Source organism: Kogia breviceps, chromosome 3 (genome assembly GCF_026419965.1).
Source record: "Kogia breviceps isolate mKogBre1 chromosome 3, mKogBre1 haplotype 1, whole genome shotgun sequence".
Lineage (NCBI taxonomy): Eukaryota > Metazoa > Chordata > Mammalia > Artiodactyla > Physeteridae > Kogia > Kogia breviceps.
In genome coordinates, this window is record NC_081312.1 from 149383304 (window position 1) to 149395786 (window position 12483).

The window sequence follows — 12483 nt, forward strand, 5'->3', positions numbered from 1 at the left end:
CTCTTCATGGATATATTCCTTATGAGTAAGAGTGAAATAATTATCAGTACTTTTAATCTGTGTTTAGAAAAAAATAGTTTTTATTTATTTGAAATAAATCCCTATAGGTTAGGAATCTATGTAGTAGAAGATGCATCTGCTTGTACAAGTAGGTTTTATCTTTAGAGACTACAGTTTAAGTTAGAACTTCCAAGTTACATAACTGACATACAAATAATGAATTTTTATTTTAAAATTGCTTTTATATATATGTAATACATTAATTTTGCCTGTTTTGCTTTGTGTTGTTTTTTCTGATATCACATTTTACTCAGTTTAATTTTTTTCTTGATGTGCTTTTAAATTCATTTTAAAGCTTGCAAATTCATTTTTACCATCTTTAAGTGATGGAGCAACCATTTCAGTTTGAAAACTTTCATTTTTTTGATAATTCCGTTTCATGCATGTGTTTTGTGTTTGTGATGGTGTGGTGTTGTTTAGTCTATAGAAGAACATGTGGAGGAGGTCAAACAAAACTGCATAGCAGAAGATTGCCACATCAAGGTAGTATTCCACGCTCTCGAATTTAGCTCATTCTTTAAAATTCAAGGAGCTAACCCCTCATCTCTGATACTAACCATGACCTGCCCAGCTGGCTAACCAGTCAGAGTGCTTACTGCTCCCACACACCTCACTGGCACAGGGTAGGAGATGCTCCACTGTGTCCAGCTTGATCTTTCTTGCCATTGGTTCTTCTCTTTCTTGCTTCCTTTTCCAACTTCAGTTCTGTCCCTTTTCCTCATCTGTTCTTAAACATGATTGTTTTATCTTGCCTCTTTCTTGATTCTGCCTCTTCTTTTCTTCCCATCGCCTTCAACTCTTAAGTATTACACCTTCCTCTCATCAATCTCTTTCATTACTTCTTTCTCTTTTTTAATTAAAAAATATTTATTTATTTATGGCTGCATTGGGTCTTAGTTGCTGCGTGCGGGCATTCTCTAGTCGTGGTGCGCAGGCTTCTCACCGTGGTGGCTTCTCTTGTTGCGGAGCACGGGCTCTAGGCACGCAGGCTTCAGTAGTTGTGGCTTGCGGGCTCTAGAGCACAGGCTTAGTAGTTGTGGCATATGGACTTAGTTGCTCCACGGCATGTGGGATCTTCCCGAACCGGGGCATGAACCCGTGTCCCCTGCATTGGCAGGTGGATTCTTAACCGCTGCGCCACCAGGGAAGCCCTCCTTCATTACTTTCTAACTGTTCTTGTGTCCAACTTGTTTCTTATTCCTATCTCATCACCCTTATTTAAAAATATTTCGCTTCTTATGTGACTCCTTTGTCTATCTGATTGTATCTTTTTTTCTCACATTCTTACTACTGTATCTTTGTGCACTTTTGGAAGAGATAAGAGACATTACTGTTATAAATACTAATGAAAATTATGTTAGCTATCTTTTGTGACAGTTACTCAGTATCCTGTAATCACAATGGAAATTTTTGTAATTGGGATGATTACAGGGCATCAGAGAATCTAAGCTAATTCCACAGCTAATTTTCAACACATTAAAATTACTGGTACCTTTTTTCTTGCTGCTGCTGCTACTGCTACATTTTCTTCTTGTCCTTCTTTTAAGTTTTGTGGGATGTACATATATCTGTATGGAGCTGTGCTGCAACAACTAAAACTGCTGACAAATGTCTTGTAGGTTGAAGCAGATCTGGGCTATCCAGGAGGAAAGGCAAAAATCATTCATAAGGAGTCAGATATGATCATGGCATTTTCTGTTAATAAGGTAAAATCTTTAGTCATTATAAAGAATGTAGTACTTTGTTTTAGTGAAATTGCTTAAATTATTGACTTTGCGTTTGCTTTATAGGCAAACTGTAATGAAATTGTTTTGGCTTCAACACATGATGTACAAGAACTCGATATTACTTCTCTACTGGCCTGTCAGTCATACATATGGATTGGAGAAGAATATGACAGAGAATCCAAAAGGTTTGCTTGCCTTATGTAATCAATTTTAAATGTAGTTTTCTTCAAAAAGAACCTATTAAGTGGTTATGCACTTGATTTGTTGTCTTGAAAACTATGTATTTCTTTGGTAAGGAGACAAACATAATTGGTTTAGCTGCCAATAAAGGGTTCTGCTTACATCAGTGTACAAATTACTCCTACTTCTTCCATTAGACCCTGAATTATTCATAGTGTTTGAGTCAGAGTAATCCCCAACACCAGAGCCTAATGCTAACAACTGCCACTTTGACGTTTAACCCCAAAGAAATGTCAGAAATTATACAATATTCAGTAAATTCAGCTGATCTGGATAATTACCATAAAAAGCAGAATACACCAATATATTAATTAGACTGATCGATGAGTCACATTTACTGAGTAATTTTCAGTGTTTCTTCTTGATTATCTCTATATAAGCATACCTTTTTTTCAGATAAAAATGTAGCCAACTTTACTTTTCAGTAAAACTATGGACACTGCACCAAGAGTTCAGTAATGCTTTCCTATTTGGGGGTTTCTCCTCTATGTTTTCCCTCCCTCTTGCTTTTCTCCAGACTGTCGGAAATTTTATGTACTGGGAGTGGTGCCATGATAGCCTCTTTCATTTCTGTTTCTATCTTGTTAGTATATAATACAACTAGGTTTCAGTCATACTTCAGAGTAGATGTAAACATGTAGTATGATATGGCCCATCATAAAAATTACTTTAACATTTAATGTGATAATTAGTACCTAAGTTTAAGAAAACTTTTAACTCAAATTTCTTTAAAATGTTTGAATTTTATAAATGGGATCTCTGTACTTGAAGAGAACATACAGTCTTCTTCTATACAGGATAAAAAGAAAATCTGTGTTAAATACTTCAAAACAAACATTTGTTCTAATTTATGCAGCAATAAAATTCTCCCAGACATTAGACTAAACTTATATTTTGCCTAAGGGGAAAAAGTTAACCAGTACTAAAATTCGTGATGATTAGGACTTGTACCTACATTTTTATTATGGATATTGATACTTTTTAAAAAAAATACTGTCCTTCAGATAGATAAAAAGCTCTGTAATTGGAGATTGTGTTGAGAAAATGGAACTGTCACAGTAACACATGAATGTTTTCCACAGTTCAGATGATATTGATTATCGTGGTTCCACTACAACTCTTTATCAACCCAGTGCAACATCCCATTCAGCAAGTCAGGTGCATCCATCTTCATCTCTGCCGTGGCTGGGCAGTGGACAGACTAGCATTGGAGCTAGTGTGGTATGTTATTTACTATTAGGTATGGTTTCTGGATATGGACTCGCTCAAAAATAGGTTGAAATTACTTTGACATAGGAATGATGCTGAAGATCAGAGGCAGTGACCAGTTAGTACACCATAATAATGATAGCTAGCATGCTATGAGTTTCTTTATGTCAGGTGCATGCTTTTTCTTATAACAACCCTAAGTGGTTTTCATTTTATAGATGAGCAAACTGAGAGGCACAAAGTGGTCAAGGAGAGATAGAGAGGAATTCATGTCTACTCTAAGTGTTTGAAAAATGCCATCAGTAACGTTGTTGTTAGCCACTGTAGTTAAAGGGTGTCATTCTCATGTTCTGCTCTGAAGAATCGGGAGATACTCCTGATTGTCCTCACGGAGGGGCACTTGGAGGAGAGTTCCCTTTACCACTAGATGAAGCAGCTTGGTATCCTCACAGTCCACACAGACCAGGGCACGCCAGTAAGTGGTTATGCTTTTCTAGCCTGTTCAGACAAGTGTCATATATTTAGTGGGTCAGAAAATCCACAACAGGGTTTATTTTAATAATAATCCAGTGTAAGAGAATAACTATTATCAGGATTAGAGGTGGCCTGAATCATATCCTTCCTCATTTCTTCTGTGATGCAAAAGAAATTCATTTTTATCTTCTTTTAAAGCTTATGAAAAGGAATCTACATAATGTTAAGAGAATGACCTCACACCCAGTCCATCAGTACTGTAAGTATTTTATTTATGAGCAAAGAACTGTAAGTGATCTCTATTATTTTGAAGTTGGCTTATAGAATGGGAAATGTTGGAACTCTTTCTTCAGCTTTGTTTCTTATTTTTTGCTTTTCCTTTTGCATTTCAGATCTTACAGGTGCTCAGGATGGCAGTGTACGAATGTTTGAATGGACAAGACCTCAGCAGCTTGTCTGTTTCCGCCAAGCTGGCAATGCAAGAGTTACCAGATTATATTTCAATTCACAAGGCAACAAGGTTAGTTCCTAGGGGTTACTGCTAAACTTGTCTGAAAAGAATTGCAGATATTTATGAGTAAATAGCTAGTAAAACTACACTTAAAAACAAATGCAGTCACTCTGGATTTAAGTTGAGCAGGCAGTTTGATGGTGTCTGTTTATATAGCCCCTTGGCTCTCAATAAAAGCATAAATCCACAGAATTTTGTGTGGATTAATTAATCATCTACTTACAGATACTAAATATTCTGTGAGGGTAAAGAATTCTGTTTCTGTTGAGTGTGTTGACGGTGCCTGTGTGCAGAGTCAGGCACCTAAGAGAAACCTTCCAGTTTCTTACTAAGTTCTGCTACAGAAGTTTGGAGGAAAACAGTGAAATAGGCATGGAAAAGCATTTAAAAGGTGGCAGGATATTTACAGTACTTGGACTTTCTTGAGAACTACAGCAGCAGGAGCATAGGTATAGGCAGAATGTTGGTTAAGTGGGGACTGAGTGACTCTCCATTTCATGAATGATTTTACCTTTGATATGGCTACTCAGAAGCTGTATTTAATATTTACGCCATTCTTACAGTGTGGTGTCGCAGACGGAGAGGGTTTTCTGAGTATCTGGCAAGTAAACCAAACTGCATCAAATCCCAAACCTTACATGGTAAGTATCACTCAGCATTCGCAGAGCGCATACAGAGGCCACTTTTTGAAGTGTTTGTTTCAGACAGCGAATCCCATTGGTGGATCTGTTGGGAAAGGGACCACTCTGTCCAGCAGCCACGGCCCAGCACCATCATTGTCCTAGTTTTAGACTGAAATGACTAAAATGCAAAAAACTTGCTTTTCACAGCTTGAAGGGTGACCATTATATTTGAAATTTTTAGGGGCCTTCTGTGTGGTCTTATTCAGGATACATTTTTATTACACTTTTATCTGTTTTGAAATCTCTGACTTCTTGGTGATAGAGTTTTATAGTGATTCATTTTAGGTACTGTATTAAGAACCAGACAGGTTCCATGTATGCCAGTTTGCTCTGGAATGTTTCTTATTAGATTATAAAATAACCAATCCCAATAGGCCACTTCATCTATTAATCCAAATCATGTTAGAACACGTGGTGATGCAGACAAGCATGTCTGTACTTGGAGGGTCGGGGCATGGTGAGGCTGGAACATTAAGTTCATGTACTTGGTGTTTTATTCCTTTGTTACATAATCTAAAAAACATAACCTTTAATTCCATGTTTCTTCCAGCTCTTCCAGTTATAAAAAATTATTGGGTATTAGCCAAGTAACATGCAGATGAAAGCTAATCCTCTTATCACTTATTCTTTATTCTAGATTTTAAAAAGTGTTCTTAGCTCATGCATGTAGTATATGATTAGCAGAGCTGTGTGTGTGTGCTGTACCACATTTTACTGGATTTTGAGATAACATCAGCTGCACTTTGTTCCCATAGAGTTGGCAGTGCCACAGTAAAGCCACAAGTGACTTTGCATTTGTTACCTCTTCAAGTCTAGTTGCCACATCTGGACAGTCCAATGACAATAGGTAGGTTGACAGAGATGCAAAAGAGAAATAAGCATGTTTTAGGCAGAAAGGTATTCTTGCTAGAAAGTATGGATTTCTATTTAGTCAGGTTTTTCCACCTCAGAAATACAAAAACTTTGTTACATAATTCTTTAAGTAGTTTTCCTTACCAAAAAGAGAAAGACCAAAATTACTCCTAATGTAATCTACTAAAAAGTATGTGGAATTTTTATGTTAAAGCTATTTTTTTATTGCCGTTAATACTGTCAAATTTTTGAGGCTCTGTAGCCATCATTCTCAACATTTTCTTTGCCTCAGATTGTTTTCATTGGCAACATGTGCCCATGAATAACACCTCTCATTTCCCTGCAGTGTTTACCCCCAAGGATATAGAAGCATCTCTTCTACTCAGGAAATCATGTCTCATTTTCCGTGGAGTGATAATGGAAAAGAGATAGGGCCGGGGGATGAGATGGAGCAGAGTCAGGTGGGACCATGTGAGACAGACCCTGTAGTTTGAAAAGGATAAACTCTTGGAAGAGATATATCCCCAGTCCCAACCTCTACCCTCATCCTAGTTGAGAATCACTGCTTTATAAATGTGAGTGAACAAAACAACTTAAGATTCAATAAGTAGAAATATTTGATGTAAAGACGCAGTTTATCCCGTTGATGACTTAGAACAATTTGTTTATATGTATTTTTGTTATTGTTTCTTTATTAGAAATGTATGCCTCTGGGACACATTGATATCACCTGGAAACAGCCTCATTCATGGTAAGTGAGCTAAGTCTTTGATTTTCAGTACACTGTGAAAGAAGGCTTTCCTGGTTTTATTTTAACCAGTAAATCCAGTGCGTGTTTATTCACGGGTTAAAAATGGAGAAATGTATAGAGTGAATAAAATTCTAAAAGTTAAGTAGAATATCTGGCTACCTTGCTGAGGTAAATATGTATGGTCACAGAAACCCAGCTAGCCTAGAATAATCTTTGTGTTGTATTTCATTCAGAAAATATGGTATGGAGAGCGCCACTACTAACAAGGCTGCTGAAGAAATCAGTTGCAAAGTATTCCTTGAGCTCAACAGAAATGAGGTCATATTTCAGAGAATTAAATCTGACCATAAACTAAAAGTCAGCCTTATGATTAGAAATCTGAATAATGCCGTTTAAACATTATTCCTTTTAAGACAGTGTTTTCCACATCGCTGTCCTAAAGATCACTCTTTCACATAATGCCACCAAGAGTGCTCAAAGCTCTAGTAAGTTTGGGTTAAACATAGCTAGGTGGACTTTGTTAAAAAAAAAAAAAAAAAAAACAAAAAGATTTGAGTCTTTTACTATGCTGACGTGTATTTTGAAAGGTGTAGTTATTTCCCAGTTGTGATTGCAAAATTCTTTGTTTTGGGCAAATAATTATTAACATCTCATAAAATGGGCTTCCCTGGTGGCGCAGTGGTTGAGAATCCGCCTGCCGATGCAGGAGACACGGGTTCGTGCCCCGGTCCGGGAAGATCCCACGTGCCGCGGAGCAACTAAGCCCGTGAGCCATGGCCGCCAGGCCTGCGCGTCCGGAGCCTGTGCTCCGCAACGGGAGAGGCCACAACAGTGAGAGGCCCGCATACCGCAAAAAAAAAAAAAAAAAAAAACATCTCATAAAGATTTGCCACATATTAGTTTAAGGCATTAATCACATTAGAATGCAGAGTCCTGAGAAGGTTGTTAATCACATTAGAATGCAGAGAGTCCTGGGAAGGTTAACTTCTTAACTTGGGGCTGGTAATTTTCACACTAGTGTAGTTTCAATTACTTAGCTGAGAAGGACTTTTAAAATATATATATTTTATTGAAGTATAGTTGATTTACAATGTTTTGTTAATTTCTGCTTTATAGCAGAGTGATTCAGTTATACATATATTCTTTTTCATATTCTTTTCCATTATGGTTTATCTCAGGATATTAAATATAGTTCCCTGTGCTATAGAGAAGAACTTTTGATGAGGTTTTATGTATGGGCAGGAACTGGGAAAGGGTAAATACTTGTTATTGGTGGCTATTAATGAAGACATTGAGTATCATTGAGAAGCTTATTTTCCTTTGCACTTTTGCTTCTACATTCTTATGAGACAGTATAACTTAGTTTGGGCATAAAGTTTAAACCTCCTGTGTATATGGGTGTGTGTTTTCATACTGAGATTATGTATAAGATGTTTTTTCTGTCATTGCTTGCCATCTTTTTTAATACTTTGATGATGATTATAGAAATTAGAAGGGAAAATGTGACAGTAATTTCTGTATTACTTAAATGTGCGTTTAAATATTACCAGAAGTGCTAAGGTAGACATCATTTGGGAAAGACCCTTGATGTTTTTCTTCAGGTTTCACATGCCATGATCATGGTGCCACAGTACTTCAGTATGCGCCAAAACAGCAACTCCTAATATCTGGAGGCAGGAAAGGCTACATCTGCATTTTTGACATCAGGCAGAGACAGCTAATTCACACATTCCAGGCACATGACTCTGCAATTAAGGCGCTGGCTCTCGATCCCTGTGAGGAATATTTTACTACAGGTTCAGCAGAAGGTAACATAAAGGTGAGTCAGTACAAGAGATTGGAATGTCCTACATATTATTATCTTTACTTGCTGTCAAGATTGATTGGGGAGGGGGAACCAAACCAAAAAACTCACCACGCTCTTCATGCAAATATTGCTTCTTCCCTTACTTCTGTGGGGTTCTTTGTAAATTGTTAGGATCTAGAAACCCAGATAATCAATCTCAGTATACTCTCAGGTCATTAAAAAACTTTAAAGAACTCTGTTTGAGTAAGTGTATGAGTTTAATTAATGCATTGATTTTTTGATGACCTGAGTTTGGTTTCTCACATCATCCCCCTCCCCTCTTCCCACCTCTGCCTCCAGTACCTGACTCTGTTTTGTACAGTTGAGGTCTCCAGAGAAGTGAGGTGGTACTGTTCTTTTATATTGTCCCAGGGCCTAACAGTGTTAGGAATGTGTTTAACTGAATTAACTGAAATATTTAATTGAATTAGAGATGGGGTATATATGGTTAATATGAAACAAGAGGATGTGAAGAGAGGAATTTGAAAGAAGGTACAGGGAAGTGTAAGGATGGTAAATGAGCCCTGTGAATGGTATTATTTCCAATCAGGTAAACTGTTAGGAAAGAGGTAGTGGCCAGGAAAGCTGGGCTTTAATGAGATCAGTTGGGCTGGGAGAACAGGTGAAGGCCATGTTTTTAAACGTTTTTCATCTCTTTCTCTCTTTTTAAAATGACTTACACTTTATGTTTTCACTTTTTCTTTAAACTAGGTTTGGAGGTTGACAGGCCATGGCCTACTTCATTCATTTAAAAATGAACACGCTAAACAGTCCATATTCAGAAACCTTGGGGCTGGAGTCATGCAGATCGACATCACACAGGGCAACCGGATCTTCTCCTGTGGGGCAGATGGGACGCTGAAAACGAGGGTTTTGCCCAGTGCTTTTAACATCCCTCATAGCATTCTTGACATTCTATAGACTTAAAGATTGGGGCTTTATTTTTATAACATTTCAATTAAAAAAAAACACTGCAGAAATTATTAGGCATTTCTGCTTTCCAAGCAGTTGTTAACCCATTGAAAACAATACAGAGGATCTCTGTGTAGAATTTGAATCTGATCCAAGCTGAGTTTTAGGCTGAGTTTTGCGTGTATGGGCTGGTAGAATGACTGTGCATGTGTACCTTTTATCATGCTGACATACTTAAATAAAACAAAACTTAGTATTGTATGAAGGGTAGCTATTCTTTACAGCATTTAGCAAACCTGATTCAGAAAACATTTGAGGTTAGAAGTTAGCATATAAGTAAGTTAGTTATAATAATGACAAGGACCTTTACACCAAATCAAGGAAGAAAATGTTGCTGTTTCAGGTTTTTCTTACCACTGATTGAAGCATGCCTGCAGTCTCCTTTACTGAATGAAGAATAGTCATAAGGAGTTAGAAGCTCCAGGACACCAGAAACACACTGTAAGCAGCGTGTAAGCACACTTTGGAGCAGCGCACAGTGACTAGTTCTCTGCTGTGAGAGGTCGTTCCCATTCTTTCCTGCTGAATATTTTTCCTGTTAACGTTTATACTGATCTAGTACTGTAATTTGCAAATGAGTGCAAATTTAAATGCAGTGTTTTCCTCACAATTTGCACATTCACATTTTTTGGACTGCTAGTTTTTCTATTTAAATATTTGCCTTCATGTTAGGAATGTAATACGTGGACATGACATATTGGTAGTTAACCAAAACATACCAAGTTAGTACTTCTTTTTTAGTCAAGTTTAGTACTTTTTCTTTTCATGTATTCAAGGTTAAAACACCCACAAAATTTTAAGGCTATGTTGAAACTACACCAGTAGAGCATTTCATATCATAATTAAAATGAATGTTAGGCTTTTTGTGGCCAGTTAATAGTTGATGAGATTGGTGATATTATTTATTACCACAGCCTATTGTATAAACTATGCAGAGTTAAATATTATTTGCTTGAAAAATATTAGCCAGGCTTCCCTGGTGGCGCAGTGGTTGAGAGTCCGCCTGCTGATGCAAGGGACACGGGTTCGTGCCCCGGTCTGGGAGGATCCCACATGCCGCGGAGCGGCTGGGCCCCTGAGCCATGGCCGCTGAGCCTGCGCGTCGGGAGCCTGTGCTCCGCAGCGGGAGAGGCCACAACAGTGAGAGGCCCGTGTACCACAAAAAAAAAAAAAAAAAAAAAAAAAAATTAGCCAGTGTTGTCACATTTTGATGTACTTCTTGGTTATGACCAAAAATATGTTCTTGAAATACTGAAACCAATGTCTGTGTTTAAATGTTTACCAGCAAATTGTCTCATCGTGTTAATGAGAATGTTTAATGCCTATGCGGTATATAGTAAAATATAATGGCATAAGAGCACCTTTCTCTGAAGGCAATGTGATGTTTGGGCTGTGAAATACATATGTAAAAGAAAAATAAATGTTATTTGTTAGAGTTTTACCTCAGTTTGGTCTGGCATTCTTTGATAATATTTTTAACAGTTGAGATAATTTTAACTTTGATAAAATGCTTAACTGTGAGAGAATTCTTAAGGTATTAGGCAATTCATTCATTTACTCAAATATTTACTAGTGCCTTCTATATCAGAAGCCCTTCTAGGAAACGGGATACAGCGGTGACCAGACAGACGGCACGCAATGTTGGGATTTAGTTGGGTAAGAACTAACTCCACTCTACCTTCTTGTTTATTGAACTGAGAGTGGATTTTGGCACCCACACTGTGAAGGAGCTGAGCTGGGGATGGTGCTTATGTGGAATGGTGAAGAAAAGAGGAGGAGGGAGGATGCCTGAATACATAGGAACACAAGTTAGACAAAAATTGTAAACGTATACAGACACCACACTTCTGTATACAGTAATTTATATATGTTGCATTCTCTCCATCATTGTATGTATTATACTAAATCAGTACCAGCTGATTTAGAATCTGCAAGATAATAGAATTTTTTTTTAAACTGTAGTTGGTTTACAATATTGTGTTACTTTCAGGTGTACAGAAAAGTGATTCAGTTACATTTTTTTTTTCTGATTCTTTTCCATTATAGGTTATTACAAGATACTGAATATAGTTTCCTGTCATATACAGTATATCCTGTTATCTGTTTTATATATAGTGGTAGGTATCTGTTAATCCCATACTCCTGATTTATCCCCCATGCTACCTTTCCCCTTTGGTAACCATAAGCTTGTTTCTATGTCTGTGGGTCTGTTTCTGTTTTGTAAATAAGTTCATTTGTATTATTTTTTTTAGATTCCACATATAAATGATATCATATATTTGTTTTTCTCTGACTTAGTATGATAATCTTAAGGTCTCTCCATGTTGCTGCAAATGGCAGTATTTCATTCTTTTTAATGGCTGAGTAGTATTCCATTGTGTATATATACCACACCTTCTTTATCCATTCATCTGTTGATGGACACTAAGGGTTGCTTCCATGTCCTGGCTGTTGAAAACAGTGCTACTTTGAACATTGGGGTTCATGTATCTTTTCGAATTAGAGTTTTCATCTTTTCCGGATATATGCCCAGGAGTGGGATTGCAGGATTGTATGATAAATCTATTTTTAGTTTTTTGTAGAACCTCCATGCTGTTCTCCATAGTGGCTGCACCAATTTACATTCCCACCAACAGTGTAAGAAGGTTTCCTTTTCTCCACATCCTCTCCAGCATTTGTTATTCATAGGTTATTTTTATTGGAGTATAGTTGATTTACAACATTGTGTTAGTTTCTGCTATACAGCAAAGTGAATCAGTTATACATATATCCACTCTTTTTTAGATTGTTTTCCCATATAGGCCATTACAGAGTACTGAGTAGAGTTCCCTGTGCTAAACAGTAGGTTCACAGATTTTTAAACGATGGCCATTCAAACAGGTGTAAGTTGATACCTCATGTGGTTTTGATTTGCATTTCTCTAATAATTAGTGATATTGAGTATCTTCTCATGTGTTTGTTGGTCATCTGTATGTCTTCTTTGGTGAAATGTCTATTTAGGTCTTCTGCCCATTTTTTGATTTGGTTTTTTTTTGATATTCAGTTGTATGGGCTGTTCGTATATTATGGAAATTAATACCTTGTGGGTCACATTGTTCGCAAATATTTTCTCCCATTCTGAAGGTTGTCTTTTCATTTTGTCTATGGTTTCCTTTGCT

General features: G+C 37.1%; 1 protein-coding gene across 6 annotated transcripts in view; it reads left to right on the top strand.

The window, feature by feature from the left end:
- DMXL2 (Dmx like 2) overlaps nt 1-10766 on the top strand; it is a 178297-nt gene extending 167531 nt beyond the window's left edge. For 4 of the 6 annotated variants that reach the window (XM_067029865.1, XM_067029868.1, XM_067029866.1 and 1 more), the window contains 10 exons: nt 1680-1766; nt 1851-1972; nt 3110-3248; nt 3909-3969; nt 4103-4230; nt 4785-4862; nt 5660-5751; nt 6455-6507; nt 8109-8326; nt 9065-10766. In XM_067029865.1, the coding sequence (XP_066885966.1) occupies nt 1680-1766; nt 1851-1972; nt 3110-3248; nt 3909-3969; nt 4103-4230; nt 4785-4862; nt 5660-5751; nt 6455-6507; nt 8109-8326; nt 9065-9274 (1188 nt within the window). In that variant the 3' untranslated portion in view covers nt 9275-10766. Of the gene's footprint in view, nt 1-480; nt 544-1679; nt 1767-1850; nt 1973-3109; nt 3249-3908; nt 3970-4102; nt 4231-4784; nt 4863-5659; nt 5752-6454; nt 6508-8108; nt 8327-9064 lie in introns of all 6 variants that reach the window. The other 2 variants (XM_059056158.2, XM_059056159.2) reach the window with 1 other exon arrangement.
- Nucleotides 10767-12483: the final 1717 nt, after the last annotated feature.